Source organism: Podarcis gaigeae, assembly GCF_964106915.1.
Source record: "Podarcis gaigeae genome assembly, chromosome: 7".
Classification (NCBI taxonomy): Eukaryota; Metazoa; Chordata; class Lepidosauria; order Squamata; family Lacertidae; genus Podarcis; species Podarcis gaigeae.
Window position 1 is genome coordinate 30,261,642 of NC_139683.1, and position 19,843 is coordinate 30,281,484.

General features: G+C 41.7%; 2 protein-coding genes across 3 annotated transcripts in view; both read left to right on the forward strand.

Moving 5' to 3' along the window:
• The window catches only part of LOC310848680 (tumor protein D52-like), a 34,848-nt gene extending 27,396 nt beyond the window's left edge, over positions 1-7,452 (forward strand). Inside the window, exons 5-7 of one of the 2 annotated variants that reach the window (XM_083748094.1) lie at positions 3,701-3,742; positions 4,760-4,808; positions 5,926-7,452. In XM_083748094.1, coding sequence (XP_083604220.1) covers positions 3,701-3,742; positions 4,760-4,808; positions 5,926-6,042 — 208 coding nt within the window. In that variant the 3' untranslated portion in view covers positions 6,043-7,452. The remainder of the gene's footprint in view (positions 1-3,700; positions 3,743-4,759; positions 4,809-5,925) is intronic. The other variant, XM_083748095.1, reaches the window with a different exon arrangement.
• Positions 7,453-11,187: 3,735 nt separating this feature from the next.
• The window catches only part of MRPS28 (mitochondrial ribosomal protein S28), a 29,460-nt gene continuing 20,804 nt past the window's right edge, over positions 11,188-19,843 (forward strand). Inside the window, exons 1-2 of the mRNA XM_083748129.1 lie at positions 11,188-11,482; positions 15,645-15,826. Coding sequence (XP_083604255.1) covers positions 11,348-11,482; positions 15,645-15,826 — 317 coding nt within the window. The 5' untranslated portion in view covers positions 11,188-11,347. The remainder of the gene's footprint in view (positions 11,483-15,644; positions 15,827-19,843) is intronic.

A 19,843-nucleotide genomic window follows, 5' to 3' on the forward strand; every position in this document is an offset into this window, starting at 1 on the left:
GGCTTAGTTCTGTCCAGCTCAACATGGCAGCAAAAAAGGACTGGGGAGGGGCAAAGTGGCTGCAATTTCCTCTTTGGGAGCCTGCACTAAGCTAAGTTTGGGTTCTTCGTTACACTCTGGGCAGCTTTTTGTGTAGACGACACAAAAATTTGCATCTTATTTCAGTTTGTGGGTGCTTGCACTCAGATATCTTCACTCAGAATTAAAATCACTTGCATTTAATTGCACAATATTTCCTTGGAACTGCTGAATCTCAGAGCTAGATTTCATTGCAGAAAACGAACCCTTCACTTCTGTTGCTGCGTTTTCTTCTGGAGTGTAGTCAGTTAACATATAAGTGCCCTACCTCAAGCTCACTACTTTTACTGTGAAAATCCCTGTGTGTTTATACTGGAACTTTCTCTTTATTTTTAAATGTTTGCTTGGTGTCCTACAGAGTGCACGCATTTACACATTCCTTTAGGTAAGATTGTGAAAAGTTGCTGTAGAGCATGCAAGTAGTCTTTCTGTTGTCTAGTGAATAGCTCCTGACTGACCATAATACTGGGTAACTTGAAGAGGGCTAAAGTAGTTTTCCTTCCCCACCACAAAAAACTTTTTTTTTTTTAAAAAAAGTGTTTAATAGATTATTAGAAATACTAGGTTATATCCAATGAAGTTGTCCACAGAGAAGACCCATTTGTGGAAAAGACGTGGGAGGTAGCATATGGCAACTCTGAAGAGCACTTCAATGTTGTTAGCCATATATAATATGTGAAATTCAGGGGAGGGGGGAGAGCCCTGTGAAGTTGATTGCAATAGCAATGCAATTAAATAAGGAATGGAAGAGGTGAAGGGAGCCAGGGAAAGAACAGAGGGTTTCTGTGGTGAGTGGAAGGATGCCACACCCATCCATCCATGGACAGGTGCCTTACCTGTTGAGAGCCAAACAGAGAGATAGACCTTGAATACAGGTTTCTCAGAGGTCAGGTCTACCCCAGGTTTTGCCACCTCTCAGTCACAAGATGTACCAGAAATGTTAGACCTCTTATTTGATAGTTACATATGTTGGTTTGAATTGTTTTACTAATTTTTGCAAGTTCCTATGAACCAAGCTTCCCCTGGATTGAGCACTTAAAACATATTGAATAGCCTGTTTCAAGGGAATGTTACCAACGATCCAATAACAGCAGATTGACTTTGTAGTTAGTGTTAAGAGAGTCTTAGCGAGAACAGTTTCGTTGCCCCTAGCAACCAAGGAGTCCTCTTAGTGGAAGCCCTGTGCAAGGACTTCCACTTGTGCAGTGATAATACTCTTCTACTTTACTGGAGCAGAATTTCAGCACAGAAATGAGCAATATCTTTTCTTATTTACCTAAAACTCAGGTATTTTTCCTGTCCCCTCTCTAGTTCCTTCTATTATATGACTGAATGTTCCAGACCTGCTGGGGAAAGTAGAAGGGGATAGTGCTGGGCACATAACACATTCTTCCAGTGGAACATCTGAAGAGGGAGATTTCTGTTGCCTCCACAGTGAGATACCTGGGCACCAAACAAGAACAGAGGCAAGATAATCCTCCTTTGGATGGCGGCACTGGAAGAATGAAAAGCAAACGATGTGTCTGCTGAACCTCCCTGTGCAGGATCACAATAACCAAAAAAGATTTTACCTTTTAATTCTTAGCAGTTTTGACTATTGCTCACTTGCAACGCTGGGCACTATATTCCTTTAGAAACATTGGAAGTTTCTTTATACTGAATCATAACCAGTTGGTCCATTAGGTTCAGTGTTGTCTACACTGACCGGCAGTGGATTTCAGGCAGGGTTTCTCACAGCCTTACTTTGGAGGTGCAGTAGATTGATGCTGGCACATTCTGCATGCAAAGCAAATGCTCTACCACTGAACTATGGCCCCCTGGGGTGTGCTGTAGTACAGTAAGCATTTCGAGGAGGATAGCTTGTCTTTTAACACCTGGTACAAATCCCAGCCCTAAGCAAGTGGAAAGTATGCTGTATTCTTTCCAGTTCTGTTGTCAATGATTGTGCAGCACTTTTGAGAGAAATTGGATCTGTGGCAATATAGGTCAAGGGGATGCAGGGATAGCGGCAGAACTGGGGCTGCTACCTGACAACCTTGAGGCTGCTTCATCACCAAAGAGCAGAACAGCTGGGAAATCAGGAAGAGGAAAACAGAAAAGAGCTTATGTGTGAGAGAAAGTGGCAACCAAGATGATAGGGCAAGGAAGTGAATAGATGTTAAAAGGTGAAAATGAGAGGTCAAGCAAACTCGGCCCTCCATATGTTTTGGGACTACAACTCCCATCATCCCTAGCTAACAGGGCCAGTGGTCAGGGATGATGGGAGTTGTAGTCCCAAAACATCTGGAGGACTGAGTTTGCCTATGCCTGGGTTAAGCACTGATGCGCCTGGGGGAAATGATGTGGTGAGTTAGAGGTGCATGTTCACACATGCACCTTGACTCACTTTTGGGGTATATGTGGTGGTATGAATGCCAACTTCCTATTACATAGGTGGTGGGGTTTTGGTTCTCTATGCCCAGCATTCAGAGGAGCTGTTAGCAGTCTTCACAAGGCTAAAAAAAATCAGATGTTAAAATATGACCCAGTTACTTAAACTCCAAGGTAGAAGACAACCTACAGTGTGAACCATGGTTTGTATCACGCTAAATCATACTCTTTGAGCAGACCCATTGAAATCAGTTCAGAAGTTAATCATGACTTAGTTGGACTCAACCCTATGGAGCTAGTAGTTGGCAGACTAATTGGTGTTGCCCAAACTGTATATAGAAATAGTTTATATAGGAACATAATTGAAACATTCGGACCAGCTTAAGTGAGAACCATTTTTGCTTTTTCTCTAGATGGAAAGCGTTTCTGTAGAACAACCTGTCCCTTGCTATGAACTGAAAGCTTTCTATAGCTTTGTTTTAGCTTCCTGATCATCTGGAACATGTCATAAAACTGACTTGTTTAACAACCGCATCACTAAATCTGGATAGGCTTGGCAGCATCTAACGGCCTATAAAGTAACAGCTCACCATAACAGTGTAGTGACTGCCCCAAGGCATTATCTACTCCTGTGTTGCTGAAGGAACAAGCATTATTAGTATACTGAAAGCTATTGTGATCCACTGTATAGTTATTGATAGTCCAGGTCCGATTCTTCCTTGCACTTTTCCAGGCTGGGTGAACAGATAAAATAATAGGTGCCTGGTATATCCTGTAGGATGGTTGTGAGGATGAACATAAATATACTATAAAGAACATGAACATAAAGTGCTAATATAAAAAGAGGAGTGGTTTTTGGCAGAAGCTGATTGGCCCCATTCTGAAAACACATTGATATGACTAATATGCTGAATCATGTTTATATCCCTAGGTTAAGGTTTTAAAATTCTGGGTGTACTTACTCCTGAAGTTTACACCCATCTGATTAATCTGTAATGTTTGGCATTCTTGACTAAATCTGATCAGTTACTTTAAGAACCACCCTGTGGAGTTTGTTTACTAACCTAGCATGATGTGCTTATATGTTGCTACTGCTTGCCTCTTAGTGGTGCATGGTGACAGATTTGCATGCCTGTTTTGAGTGTGTTGGATAAATATTCTGATAATGTTTTGCTACACGAAATGGCAGGGACATGGCAAACGTCTCCTCATAATCTGATTGATTCTCCTTTCTTTTAACGCTGCCGTGTAGTATACGTTGTCTACAACATTCAATTAGCATGCCTGCTATGAGGTAATGTATGTAATTGCATTAAGTTTCGGTTCCTATTCTAATGTAAGCAGGGACAAATAATATTGATTGCTGCAAATGCATATTTAAAACAGGTAAGGGTGTATTTGACTTGCCCCATATAGAGTGTTTGAGTAATGCCATTTTGTATTGAAGCAGGAACATACCCTGCGTTGTCACCACTGATTCTGTGGACTTCTGTTAGAGTAAGGAAGGTGGGAAAGGAGATGATAGATAGATAGATAGATAGATAGATAGATAGATAGATAGATAGATAGATATAGATATAGATAGATGATAGATAGATAGATAGATGATAGATAGATAGATAGATAGATAGATAGATAGATAGATAGATAGATAGTTTCATTTGACCTATGTGCTTCTGCATAACTGCAAATACCAGCTGTGGAGAACATCACACGGTATCGTATGTGATGCATAGCATCGTATATGATGTCTGTTGTAGGGGGTGGAGAAACAAACCTAAATAAAACAAAGGAATAATTGGGATCTTTCAAGTGTGCTGCCTATGGCTTCTTGGCAAATGGGGTTTTCATTTGGTGTATTATATATTTGGTGCCAAATGCAAGGTGGGATAGGCTACACTCCAGCGTTCAACTGATTGGTGCTGACTGAAGCTCTTACTAAGATCAGCTGCACAGAACTTTCTTAGCAGCCCAGTTTGAGGTTAAGCTGATCTGTAAACGGAAATGTTTAATCTGACAACAGATGATTGAGGTGGGTGGCCCAACTTGTCTGGCAAGTGCCCCCAGGGAGCGTGTGTGTCAGAATCTGGCCCACTGGCCAGATCTAGTTTTCCCTCCCCTGGTGTATAGGATTGGGCTGGAAAATAATGAAATATAAAAAAGGAAATTTTGCAGGCTATTGACTGGCACCATAGCTGCATCTTAAAAGTACTGTTCTGCTCTTCAAGCTTTTCTTTAAGTGGTTGGCCATTGCATATACATTTTCTAAGGCCAAACAAGAAATGTAACTCTTGTTTTCTTTCCTGAATAGAAATTCCCCAACATTCAAGTCCTTTGAAGAAAAAGTGGAAAACTTAAAGGTAAATCTAACGACAAACTTCATTCTTAAAATAAAATTTAAAAATTAGCTGAGATTTCTAAGAATACTTGATCTGTAGGTATTCTGCTTCCTTGGAACAATGGAGAACATTTAACTACTATGGTGTCTACTAGCAGTACCATACTGTTGGGAACTAAATAAAGCTTAACTTCCGCATTGTTGGAAGAGAAAACAGAGGACAGGTTATTGGTTCTTAAGGGGACCAGAATGAAGTGTGCTCAGTAAAAACAGCCTGAGAAATGCATTAGCAGGACAGTGTTAGTTTCCCCCTTTCTCTCCCCATATACCAATTTGAAGCACAGTTGAAACTCTCAGGAAGTCAAACTTGCATTGAATTAGGACATTAGCTTATGCAATGCCTTGTGTGCATCTACACCCTGAGGATATGCTTAAGGTAGGCTACTAAAATTATAACTGATTTATATAAATTTTGTACACCCGTAATATCATTATTATTATGTGCCTTTTAAAAGAACTCATGAAAGCAAAGAAAATAAATCTTACTGGGCAGCATTTTAGCTACTGACCTTACTGGATTTTTTTTTAGTATGTCTGTCCAGGTGTAGCATTTCTGCAACCATAATTATGCAAATTGGCATAACCATCTTTCTACCTTATCTATAAGGCACAGAGATGGTTGTTTTAACAGGTTGCACGTCAAATTGGGGATTACATCATTTATCTACCTCTGGTATTTTACTACAAAGTTTCCTCTACTATTGCTGGAGCTAAACTTAATCTGTATGCTAAGATGCTCATGTGTACACACTTTATTCAGTTGTATCAGTCTGTTTTCTGAAAGCTCAGAACTGAGACTGTTCCCAATAGAAATACATAATGGATTTTAAATTGCCCCATTAATTACTGCATGAAGAATAACATTCTGTATTCAGGCTTCTGCTTTGGACATTGAGAGAAGGAAGTTTCATAATTGTGAGACAGCTATGGGAAGCACCTGGGTTCCCTTGCTGTCTAAACTTGGATTGCACAGAGAGACAGAGAGAAATAATATTTGGGTATATAGCCATGGGCTGTTAACCATAATTGCAGTTTAACTTCTAAAGAGTGTAATCTGAAGTCTCTAAATCTCTCTTCAGTATAAGGTTGGGGGAACCAAGCCTGCTGGGGGTGACTTTGGAGAGGTCTTGAACTCTGCTGCCAATGCCAGTGCCACAGAAGCTACTACAAAGCAGACTGAAGAGGAGACTCAATGATTGTCCTGCCTTCCTTGTGCTACCCACTGCCAGATGCTGCAAGCAAATGCTGAAGCACAACACCTCTGCTGTAGACTCTTCCAGGATGTCCTTCTGTTTAGCACTTAGCTTTATAGCTGTTCAATGTAAATCGTTTCTATAGGTTCAGAGTATTTTTGAAACCGTAAAATACACTCTTGCCTATGTTATCTGTGGGATGGGGAATTTTTATGCATTTTGAGTATTTAAAAAGATTTATTTCTGGTCCAAAGAAATCATTAAGGTTTTGCAAAAGGTTTAGAAATGGGAAACTCAACACTGTATATGATGGATGCTGGGACGAATAGCAGTTGCTTCATGCCATGTCTCTTCATACTTAATTCACTGCCAAAACCTTTGAAAACTTCATTGTTGTTTTAAGTGTGTACCTTTAACTGGTTTTGTTGCAAGAGGTTCCACAGGCAGAATAAGTTTGCTTTGATATTGCAATGTTAAGTTCTCAGTGTACGTGTTGTGGTCTTGGTAAGTGGGCACTGAAAGTAGGGCGATTCCAACAAACATTCACTATTTTTATGGTTTCCCTAAAAAAATAAAAATCCTGATAGTAAACTTCTCTGAACTGAACTGAAATAGCAGAGATGATGTTTTCTTCTGGGTATTAGAAGTTGACTTCCAAAATGTAAAATGAGGCAGGCTGTTAACATAAATTATTTAGGCTGAAAGCCTACTGCAAAGGGAGTGGTTTAGAGGCACCATACTTATAAAAATAAAATGGTTGCTCCCTTCCGCTTGCTAGTTGATGAAAAGGAACATTCGACTAAAAGTCCATGTTATTTCTGCTGCTTATAACACTCCTCCCTCTCAATCAATCAATAAATTAAGTGTATGGTACCAACAGTGCAAAGTCGGCTATGCATTTCCATTTGAGGGAAATGCACATTGGAATGTAGGCAATATAGACCCAAGCTCTGAATTGGCTGCAGTGGAAGATTGGAATAAGATAAAGTGGGCAATCTCACAGCCTGGAAATACAAAAATGAGCATGGTCAACTCTTTCTATGCTTAAAAATGTTCTCTTAACTAAAACCTGTTGCTGATCTTGTAAAAAGACTTGGCTTCCTAGAAGCTAAATGCACTCCCACCTTGTATGTATACTATGTGCCTGCATTAGACAAATTTCTGGCACACTGTAAGGTTATATTTAGGAGAAGTGTTTTGCCACATTAATCACAAAGCTTGAAATGAACTAGAACACATTCTTAAAAGGTGCATTGCAACTTAGGCTTCATCTTTATAGCTGCACCAGAGCTGCCACAAATAATGCCTATTAAGCAATTTTGCTGTATTTGACAGCGTTCTGTAGCATTTCAGATTTAGCCTCAATACTTGATTACTTGTTAAAATAAAAGCATTGTCTTCTCAAATGTAAAATGCTACTTTGAGTTGGCTTGTGTCTTTTAAACAAGGTTACCCTTTTCAAATGAAGATCTCAAGTAGAGCTTCTAAATATGCATTTGAGAGAGCACCTCCTTTCTAGATGGGGTTGGAGGAGGAGCGAGCATTTTGCTCACTGATGCAACCTGGGCACCCAGATATCGTGATGGGATGCTGTTTTAGGTCACATTCTCAAAAGTCATGTCTGGACATCAGTTTCAGTTTGGATCCATTTTCAGTTTCAAAGAATGGTCATATACCAAGTAAGTACTGGAATTCCAGGATTTGATTGGGAGAAAAAAGTCCAGAGAATTGGGTATCAAGCTTTGGGTCTTGATTGTTATTGAGTGTTGTTATACTTACCTGTCCTCCACCTAAAACGCTTACTCTGTCTCCAAAAATATTTAGGTCTTACACACTGTTTTAAATATAAGGAACTTAATCATATGCGGGTGGCGCTGTGGTCTAAACCACAGAGCCTAGGGCTTGCCAATCAGAAGGTCAGGAGTTCAAATCCCCACGATGGGGTGAGCTCCCGTTATTTGGTCCCAGCTCCTGCCAATCTAGCAGTTCGAAAGCATGTCAAAGTGCAAGTCGATAAATAGGTACAGCTCTGGCGGGAAGGTAAACAGCATTTCTGTGCGCTGCTCTGGTTCACCAGAAGTAGCTTAGTCATGCTGGCCACATGACCTGGAAGCTGTCTGCGGACAAACACCGGCTCCCTCGGCCTATAGAGCAAGATGAGCGCGCAACCCCAGAGTCGGCGACTAGACCTATCAGTCAGGAGTACCTTTACCTTTTAATCATACCTAAAATAGGCTAGTCTCACAGTAGCCACAAGGTGGAAGCACTTGAACAAACTATTTTAAATGAAGATATTGAGCTAAACCATTATATTTACAACAGCAAGAGGGCGTTTTGTTTTTCTAAACTTTTGAAAAAGTAATGTGTCAGGCAGGTTTATGTCTTGTGCTGAAACCAACCAAGCATCTACTTCTGTTACTTTAATATCCCAATTTTTCGGTAACAGAAGGATCACAAGTACAGTTCATAACTATAGTCCTCTACAGTCTTGCTCTGCTAGTGCCATAGGGTTAGACGCCTGTGCACAAATTCTTGGGAATCAACAATTTCTCCCCCCCCCCCCATTTTTGTCTTGAAGTTAGTCCTGTTTAATAAAACAGTATCAGGGCAATGGAAAATAGCAAACATAATACAATTCAAGGTGGTGGGATTCATTATACTTAAACTATGATTAACATTCAGTGCAGTGCACCAACCTATATCACCTACTTATATAAAGTATTTGACACTGTTCTTCAAAAGTTGACTTAGAACTTACCTAGATTTCAAATTCATGTGGTGGACCCTTGTACAGTGGTACCTCAGGTTACAGACACTTCAGGTTACAGATTCTGCTAACCCAGAAATAGTACCTCGGGTTAAGAACTTTGCTTCAGGATGAGAACAGGTTCTCCAATATTGTGCTGCATTTTGGAGAAGACTAAAACAGTAGCGGGAGGCCCCATTAGCTAAAGTTGTACCTCAGGTTAAGAACGGTTTCAGGTTAAGAACGGACCTCCGGAACGAATTAAGTTCTTAACCCGAGGTACCACTGTAATTCATTGTTGTTGGACTACAACTCCCATTATCCCAGACCATTGCCCATGTTGGGTAGGATTGATGTGAGGTGTAGTCCACATGCAGGACCGTAGGTTAATTACCCCTGCATTATAGTAACTAACAGATCCATACTTGGGGCCATTTGTGATAGTTACCCACCCTTCCCCTACTTCCTCTGGCACATGCACCCCTCTGGCCTTAGAGAGGAGTGGTGATGTCTCTCAAGTAACACTGGGTTTTGGAGCACAACATGCGCAATATGCACAACAAATCTAGCTCTGTTTTAGTCTTCTGCAAAATGCAGCACAATATTGGAGAACCTGTTTCGGTTCAGGGGCCATTACCAGAGGCCTGGGGTATATGCTCATGGCAACCTGATCTATAGAGGCTGGTCAAAAGCTATATACAAAACTGAGCATACCATTGGGCAGACTGAAGCAGGCATATTGTTTGTAAGGAGATTTCTTCTTCTTGGTATGCTACTGCTGGTTTAACAGTGACAGGACTCCACATCTTGCCTGCCTGGCTCAAGAGGGTCATAAAAAGGAGCAAGCTGGGTTAGGCCAATGGCCCATTAGTCCAGCAATTCTTTCTCGCAATGCCCAGCCAGATGCCTATGGGAAGCTTTCAAACAGGACCTGTGTGCAATAGCACTCTCCCCACTTGCTGTTCCCAGCAATTGTTCTCCACCAATCTAGCAGCAACAAAACAAAGTAACTCAGGTGAAGGAGCTATAACCACGGCCAGTAGGAGAAGTGGATGAGTAAGAGTGGCAGTGGTGGTGAAATCTCTTGTGCTAGCCCTGATCTCAGCCTCATGTACCTCATAATGTTGCCTCAGGAGAGTGAGGAAAATTCTCAGGGAAGATTCACACCCTGGCCAGCTCTTTCTTGATCTCCTGCCCTCAGGCAGAAGATATAGAAGCATGATTAGTCACACCAACAGGGTAAAGAACAGCTTCTATGTGAGTTGTTAGGCTGCTGAATGAAAAGATGACAACAGGGCAACTGACTTTCAGGTAAACTAGGGGAATTAAGGCTAAGAGAACTGGGGGTGGGGTGCTTGTGTAATCTCACTGTGTACAAGTTGTACAATGACAATAAAGTATTTCAATAAGCTTGTCATGAGAATAAAGGGGGACAGAATCGGGGATGGTACCTTAAGCTTCTTGAAAAGGTGGAATATACATACTAGTAAGTGGCTTCATTGGGGCTAATGTTTGTAGACTAGAGTCGTACCTTGGTTCTCGGAACGCTTTGGTACTCATCCGTTTTGGCTCCTGAACGCCACAAACCCGGAAGCAAGTGTTCTGGTTTGCAAATGTTCTTTGGAAGCCGAATGTCCGACACGTCTTCTGATTGAGTGCAGGAAGCTCCTGCAGCCAATCAGAAGCTGCACCTTAGTTTTCGAACATTTTCAGAAGTCAAACGTTTGAGAACCAAGGTACGACTATTGGTATAATTTTACTGCTATTTTAAGTAGCATTAGAATGATTTTACATTGTGGGAAAAAGGACAAAATAAAATAAAAAAGACAGTAGCTCTGTATATTCTCCATTTTCTCTATACCCTGTCATAGGTGAGATCTGCAACAAAATGTTGCAGTGTGGGGATGCTCCTGTGTGGAGCTTCAGGCCCTGTTCCAGGATTCTCCAAACCTCACTTTGCCCTTCTTCCTTCCACCCTTGGTCAGCATCTATAGTGAGCTATTCTGGGGTTCAAACACCCCCCCCTGTCCTCGTCCCCACCCTATTTTATATATTTTTTTTGCATTTCTGCTCTTAAGTTCCAGAGGTTGCTCCTTCCTCCCTCGTGTCTTTCTATATAAGGATCTACATTCTACAATGTCTAAATGGCCCATTAAGTAACTGGTAGCTACAGCTCCCATAAGTAAATAAGCAAGCTTGCTGTCTGGCTTAAGCGCATGCGCGGTTCTCTCTCAACAGGCTGTCGGCGTTCACAAAGCCAAGACACTTAAGCTCCTTTCCGCATCGCGAGCGTGGTCGGCCACGTGACGAGATGATTCCTGGCGTGATTTCTCCTCAAGGGAAGGGGCGGGCGTCAACGGCCGTCGCTGACGCGCGGGTTGGTTGCTACGGAACTTCATTCGGGCGGAACTGCAGTGAGAAGGGTTGTGCCTCCCTAGGCTACTTCCGGCGTGAGGCCCAGATACGTTTAAGCCTTTCTGCCTCTCGGGGGCGGGCTTTGAGAAGGGACTGTTTCCGGCGCAGGAGCTTGGCTGACTGGAAAGCGCGTGGCAGGTGTTTGCCATGGCGGCGGCCGTTATCGTCGCGAGACACCTGAGAGCCTCTTTGTTAGAGGCGCGAGTCCTCTGCGGGGCTACAGGAACGGCAGTTGGCTGGCGGCGCCAAGGTCTTTCGGGGCCAGGAGGCGGCGGAAGCGAGGTGCGGCGCGTTCGGACGTGCATCCCTTCTTACCCTCCCCCTGCTTCCTTCTAGCATGGCTTGAGTTTGTTCCGGGGCGGAGGGCGACAAACCCGGCCCTGCTAGTGGATGTGTGTCAGTGGATGCTTTTTTGTGTGGGAATCTCCCCTCCCCTCCTCCCAGTCCCTTCTTTGCCTCTCTTTTCCCTCTCGCATTTGCTTCTGAGAGGTACTGCCTGGACACGTGTGCGCGCGTTTACTCGGAAGCCGCTCCCGCAGAGTTATATGGAGTAATTAATTACCCCCTGGTAAAATACACAAGAGAGTTGTAGCCTTAGGTTTCCACATTTGCTTGTAGGTAAGCGACGGGGGTGGTGCTGTGGGTTAAACCAGAGCCTAGGACTTCCCGATCAGAAGGTCAGCGGTTCGAATCCCCGCGACGGGGTGAGCTCCTGTTGTTCGGTCCCTGCTCCTGCCAACCTTGCAGTTCGAAAGCACGTCAAAGTGCAAGTAGATAAATAGGTACTGCTCCGGTGGGAAGGTAAACGGCTTTTCAGTGCGCTGTTCTGGTTCGCCAGAAGCGGCTTAGTCATGCTAGCCACATGACCCGGAAGCTGTACACCGGCTCCCTCAGCCAATAAAGCGAGATGAGTGCCGCAACCCCAGAGTCGGCCACGACTGGACCTAATGGTCAGAGGTCCCTTTACCTTTATCTCTCCACGCTCTTCTCCTCTGTCAGCAATGGGACACAGCTGACATAGGGGTTGTTTTTAAAAGTCTGGGGTACATTTACCATTTAAGCTCGTCGAACGTAGTGGGACTGGTTTCCAAGTCGGGAAGATCTGAGTCTGTGCATGTTTACTTGGGCGTAAGCCCCGGTTATTGCCCAATGTGGCTTATTCCCAGGTCAGAGTGTACATGGCTGCAGCCTTGGTAGGTAGTGTAAAATAGGGATGAGCAGATTTCAAGCTCGTAGAATCTACTGAATAGATTTCTACTAGAATGCTGCTACCCACCAACTGGAGTGGTGGATCTGTGAGACATACACTAATTTGGGCATTTAGATTACTCACATGTAAATTCTGTTTTGTTGTTGTTCAGGGAACCTCCATGAAGAAAGAGTTCTCTGAGCTTCAGACCTCTGTCAAATATGTGGAGGGCTGTAAACAAGATCAAAGTGGTCAGGGCTTGGCAGTGCCCCCCCCCCCCATCAGCCTGATTGTTTAAACACACATAATTTGACTGCTTAAATAGGTCTTGTGAATTAAATAATTCTGAGCGCAGGAATTTGTTTCGAGTACCAGAACAAAATAGAGCTCACAGGTTTTTTGGGCCGTCGGTTTTTAGTATTCATGATGAAACCGAATAAGTACTCACAATGAAGCCAAATTTTTGGAATACAAGCTCCTTCATTTGGGTATATTTGCTTATACGTTTTTATATAAACAGACAACACCATGGGCAGGATATACATTTTTGTATAAACACAAAATAAATAAAAGACTGCATAAGTTTTTGCTTTTGAGACTGCAGTCTTCAAGAATCACCAACACTGAAGTAGGCATAGTGCACAAATTATCTGAATAAGTGTGCATAGATTCAGCATATAAAACACAGTATTTGTTTCTAGCTCTTTTTTATCAGCTAATATGCAATATTTAGGTTTTAATTAGAAAAGAAAATTATAGAAAGAAAATTTAACACTTAAACTCATAGCTTGAAGTAGGAACAGAGAAATACCCAGTCTGTGTTGGAATCTTTTTCTCATAGTCTCTTGTTATTTTCTCTTTAGTTCCTCTCAGGAAATAGCACTTTCTAACAATTCTCAGTGGATCATTTTGCACAATCCAGACATGCATTTCATTGGGCAAATACATATTTTTAACCTCGCTTTTAATGGAGTTGTACACAAGACTGAAGGTGGCGCTTGGTCCTGGAAGTCCTTTCCAAGTCACAGCTTGGAATCTTAGGGTATTCAAACAGTTGCAGCCATCCTCAGACGTGTGCTCAAACAAGCATAGCATATGAACCAGGCTATATTTCTGATTGTGACAGCTGGGAAATATGGCTCTGGTCTTGCAAACTGCTGCTAGATATACAATCTGGTTTGTTGCTTTGTACTGAAAAACCGTTGGACCCACTTAAATCTGTAGAAAAGTAATTTTGTGGAGCAGCCCCAAATCTTCTCCAAACAGCTTCTTAATGTGTTAGGGAAAAAATGTAACTTTCCAGAGCTACAAACTAGCTATATTTAATCTCCAGAAGTCTAAGAATGAGGTGAATATTTCTTGGACAAATACATTAGCGAAGTACATAAAATATGAGGCCCTGTCTTTAGGTTAAGAAGTGACACAAGAAAAAAAATGGGGAGAGGTTAGAGGTATGAGATCAGTTAGAGGGTAATAGATTGGTTAGAGTGGCATGTATGGCATACTTTTCTTTGCATATATCTGGTTTGTGTGAGCTACAGATATGTATAAAAACATACCTTTGCAAAACTTCATTTTATGCATGTGTTTATTCTTGCTGTATTACTTGCAAATAAGGATACTACTTTTTTAATGGCAAACTGGGGGCTGGCAGAGGAGGGAGGAAAAACTGCATTTCTATACTAAATGTGCAGGAGGAGGAGGAGGCTCTGTCTTGTAGCAGCCCACTTGATTTCTATGGTGGGAACTGAGAAAGGATGTTTAAATTGTTAGTTGTTAGCACTCCATCTACCCTCTGCTGGCCCACTCATATGCAATTCCTCATCATATTTGGTTATCGGTTAGTGCCTAATATTTATAGTTGCCTTTATTTCTAATTCAAAACTAGTGATTTGTTTGTAAGATGACACACACAAATGGTATGGTATCTTGGATAAGAATAGTTTGGCTCCAGATTTAGCTGACAAATTATTCTAGGTCAATACTTCACTTAGGTTGCTCCTGCTGTTTGTTTTCTGTTGGCACACCTAACACATCAGACTGCTATTTTTTAAGCAGTGCTAACAAGGACTAGGAGTGGTTCTCATGTCTCTTACTGGGTTGGGTTGTATCTATGTCTAGTGTTTTCAGCATCTAGGGGATATTTTTGGTTTCATGCTTCAGCAAATGTTCAGATTGTCCATTGTATATTGTTCTTCCGAGTCAGAATGTGTTTGTATTCTCATTACCTTCAGTTCTCACCTTATTAACTTTATTTGCTGTTGGCTTGTGTATACATATAAAATGTACATACACTAATATGTTTATTGACCACCATGTGCCAAATAATGGTACAAAATCTTTTGTCAGATAAACCAAGTAGTTTCTAAGGTAGAAGGAAGTTTCTGTTGTTGCTGATATGTGCTAGCATAGTTATTCTTTTGGTTTTTAAAATTCTGTTTACCCAAATGTTGATGACAGTATTTGAGAGAGGTTGTGTACTTGTAAAGCAGAATGGTGCTGATATATGTTTCCACTTGGCTTGTCACTTAAAGCTTGTTATTCAATTTGTTTGCACTTTTTTAATACAGTATGCTTATTTTCATTCATTCTATCAATATTATATTAAGTAATATATGAACATTCAAAGTTTGTCTATGTATTTGCTCCAGCCATGCAGACTTAGAGCAGGGTTGGCGAACCTTTGGCCCTCCAAATGTTACATATCTTTTACCCATGCTGGTCGGGGATGATTGGAATTGGAGTGTAACATCTGGAGGGCCTAAGGTTAGCTACCCGTGGCTTAAAGGGAAAAACTATGTTGTTATCATAAATCCTCTTTTCTTTTCTTGGTTATGGACCGGATTCTAGGACTCAGTTGAGTTGGCATCCTAACCTCAGAGACACTTACTTGGCTTTGTGCATTTGCACCACTAGGATAGCTTCCTTAGAGGGGTGATAACTTTCCTGTTTTCTAGTGGCTTTATTAGCTGCACCAATCACTCATTTGGTGACAGCACCAATCACTCATTTGGTGTGAAAGTGGAATTGCTCAATCCCGCTCTTTTCTCCACATAGCAGGTTTTAAAAAATAGTTTCAGTAGTTTTTTGACTCTATATAGGTGGATCATTGAATGTAGGCTATTACTGCCTATTGTTGTCTCTAGATTGGGAATCAAATGATCTAAAACAAAAGTATGCTTATTTAGTGTTTTGTTGAATGAGCTGGTACACCAAATGTGTAACTAAAAGAAGAATTAATATTTTTTTATTTAGGTTCCTTCCAGGAAGGCGGAATCCTTTGCATCCATGTTGAGGCGCTCTCCTTTAATTCAGATGGGACCTTGCAAAGACAAAATTGCTATTGGAGAAATTTTCCACATCACAGAAGATGATCTGTATATAGATTTTGGTGGCAAATTTCATTGTGTATGCAAGCGACCAGAAGTAGATGGCGAGTAAGTAAAACATTCATGATGGAAGTTTAGGGAAGCTTTTAATGTTTAACAGACCATTGTATTTTAATATTTTGTTGGAAGCCGCCCAGAGTGGCTGGGGAAACCCAGCCAGATGGGCAGTGTATAAATTATTATTATTATTATTATTATTATTATTATTATGTGTGATAAAAGTTGAATATTCATGTATTTCAGGCAAGTTCACCCTCAGATATTGAAACTTCACAATCTCATCATTGGTTTAGACATTGCCTTAAAAGTCTGTTTTTTCTTTTCTTTCCAGCTGCTAAGGGAAGTGACCATAAAAGATACTTTGCATTTAATGTCATAGACAGGCTTCTATGACAGTATAGGAACCTGTTCATCCCTCTGCCTCTTAATGAGGCAGTACAGGTGTATAATTTTTCTCCTGCTTGTCCTGGCTCCAGAAGAAGGGAAGGAGCTAAAACAGGCAGCTATGGCTAAAGATTGCTTTTAGTACTTTTAAAATCTGCTCATAGTGTTGCTGGCAATGATCTCCTGCTGCTGTCACACGTGCTCCTGCATTCTAGCAGGTATTGCATGAGGCATCAGATGGGCCTCAGGACACAGAATGGGTGAAGGAACAGGGTAAAGTAGAAAGCAAACTGAGTAAAACAAGTCTTAACAGAAGAGAGAGAAATGATTTTGGAGAGAGGCCCTTCCCACAGATCTCTTATGCTGTTCATGGGAAGTTAGGGTTTGAGATAGTTCTAGGAATTGAGGTATGGGGAGCAGAAGGGAGATGAGAGCTGACCGAATTGAAATAACTAGACAGATGTGGCTCTGGGTCTCTGGTTTTAGATAATTTTGCCATGTAACAGTGGGGTCAGATAAGATTAAAATACAGTGGTACCTCGGGTTAAGTACTTAATTTGTTCCGGAGGTCCGTTCTTAGCCTGAAGCACCACTTTAGCTAATGGGGCCGCCTGCTGCCACTGTGCCGCCGGAGCACAATTTCTGTTCTCATCCTGAAGCAAAGTTCTTAACCCGAGGTACTATTTCTGGGTTAGCAGAGTCTGTAACCTGAATCATATGTAACCTGAACCGTATGTAACCCGAGGTATCACTGTATACATACCAGCTATTTCCCAACACTCCATCACATTCAAAGAGAAAGAGTTACACTTTGAATTCTCATTCCAATGGGTACTGGGTCTATTTCCTGTGCTTTGTCTGCTAGCTGAGCACATGGCTTGAAGAGTGGGTAACACAGTCCATTTCAGAGGATCTGCACTAATTGCTACAGTCAACTGGAGTAAAGCAGACTTGACTCCCTACACAACCCCACATTGATGGATGAAAGGATGGGAAGCTTGGAGAAGAGTTTCTTATCTTTCTGTCCATCATTGAAGTTGTTGTTGCTATTGAAGGTAGGGAAGGAGAGACTGGAAGTGGTAGGCAGGGTTGGTTTGTGAGGTCAGGAGATGAGAAAATAGGAGGAAGAAGGATTGAAACTCTCGCCCCCCCCCATGTCCCCTAACATGCCTGTGAAACTTTATAATTCTTTAGCTAGTTTACAAGTAATAACCATGGACTTAAGTGAAATACTTTAAGTTAAATAAATTTGGATAAACGTCTGTGCAAAAGGTAAGCTATTTAAAGGAAAACTTGTTTCAAAAATAGTCTGTAAACCAGGATTGTAAACTATAACAAAAAGGTTTTGTTGTAACTTGTTCCTTTCCTCACTGGATGGAATTCCTAAGCTTTGTAAAATATGTTAAATAGATGTGCTGACTTACACCCTTGCAAGCTCTTCTCTCTTTAACAATGAATAACCAAAGCTATCTGATTATTAACAGTTTCTTTTTGTGTGTGTTCATTTTTCCTTAACTTCCTCCTCAAAAGAAAAAGTGGTGTGAGTTTCAGTGACTTGAGATGGTTGCTGGCAAATAAAGTATGTAATGCTTACGCTTCTAGCCACAAACTACTGAAATCCCAGAAAGAAATCTTTGACAAGATGGTTTTCCTTGTCCTGTTTCTGTATCATAGAAGTGTATGTGTTTTTAAGAGAATAGTTGCTATTTTATATTTAAAGAAGTTTAAATTCAAAGAGGGTAGTATTTTAGAGCTGCTGTTACACATTCACCATAGCTCTTAGTCTAAACAATGCATGTGGTGCCAGTATGTCTACTGTCAAGCAATAGACAGCTTTTCTTTTTTTTTACAGCACTCACACATAGTAGCTGTGTGATTGCAGGCTGAATCTATGCATTCTTCCAGCAAATAACTCCCCAACTTTATTTATAGTAGTATATACTTTGGAAATTATAACTCTTTATCTACTGTGGACATCATATTATTCGCTTAGTTGCCTTACAGTGTACTTTTTGTTTTGCCACCCACTTTGTTGTTCTGAAGAAGTTATTTTCAGCCGCAAACTGAGGTGCTGCTTTCTGTGGCTCGGTATTCCACAAAAACACTGTTGCCCAAATTGCTGAGACCATGAATCTGTATCCATTTTTGGAGTACGTCTTCGTTTAGCGCTGTAGACAATTAAGCATTAGCTAGCAGAATTTACATCTTGGAGCCAGTGTGCAAGTCATTGCAAAACACAATCCATCAGTATTGTCATTGTACCTGAGGGTCTACTCAGTTTTTTCTAAATGAACTCGTATCCTTTGCTTGCACATGTAGATGGGTTAACATAAGGATCACCAGAGCCACATGCACTGTTAAACTGAACTAAACGTTAACCAGTTCATGGCGGCTCAATAACTTTGGCAACTCCCTAAAATATTTCTTTTCAGGAGAACTTTGGCATCCCAGCTGGGGCAGTGGCTAGGAATATATCTCTTTCCTTGTGCCACCATTTTCCTATTGCCTCTAGAGGCTGTACAGGCTGGGACAAAGGTGGTGCTTCTATCAGTGGTGAATAGAACTTCCTGGTTTCCTGCCCTTGCCAGGTTGAGGACATCTGAGCAGAAAGATAGGGATAGGGTCACCGGATTTATGTAGCTATTTCTCTCTTCCCCCGCCCCTGCTTCATACCTTCTCCCCTATAAAAAATAAAGAGAAAGAGAGAGATTATGGTGGCATGGATAGAAATAAGGAATTTCCTTGTTTACTTGGCTCTGGCTGTATGTGACCTCCAACCAATTCCCTTTGAGGAACCTTAATAACAGAGTTTCAGTGAAGCAGCATTAAAAATGGGGTCCAGAGAGCCAGTACTAACCAGAGAATAACTCATAATCATAGGCTGCTCTAAAAGAAGAGTCTTTAAGTGCTGGTGGAACACAAAGTGGAAGATGATCAAACCTCTTGGGACAGCAAGTTCCACATATGGGGTGCTGCAACAAAGCAATCATTTTTGCATGTTGCCACCAAACATGCCTCAGAAATGGAGAATGCCTCATGTTTTCTGGTTCCACATTTGCTTTTTAAAAATTGGGAGAAAGGGGTTCTGGGCTTTGAGGGCTGGTTAGCTGCTTGACTCTCCCTTGCCCACCTACTCACCTACCAAGGCACTGTTCCTGCTCAGGTGAAGAGGCCTCCCATGTCCAACTTTGGGAAGGAGGCAGCAAGGCTCCAGAATCTGTCAGAGCATCACGTCTCCTTCCCTAAGTTGGGCAAACACTTTCTGGGTTTGGGAAAGGAGGCACAATGCTCTGATGTGGTCCAAGAGCCTTCCCACCTCCTTGTCCCCCCTCCCAAATGTGGCGGTACTGCTTACCATTGTGTAGTGCCAGAAAAAAAGCACTGGCTGTGACTCTACTATCAGTGTAGTCTGAACCATTTCTACTCAGAAATAATTCAGTAGGGCTAACTCCCAGGTAAGTGGGTTAGGATTGCAACCTTTGTGCACTTTTAACACTCAACGTCCCAGGACGTTGCAGTTCTCAGATGTCTAACAAAGCAGTAATGTACTGAGGAACCAGGGTTAACCAGAGAGAGAGAAAATCAGATAAAAGTGAATCTCAAGCTCATATCCTAGTGGTAGAAGTTGTTCCAAGTCCCTGCTGCTGGATCTTCAGGGGAAAAGCAGAGGTGCTGTGGGAG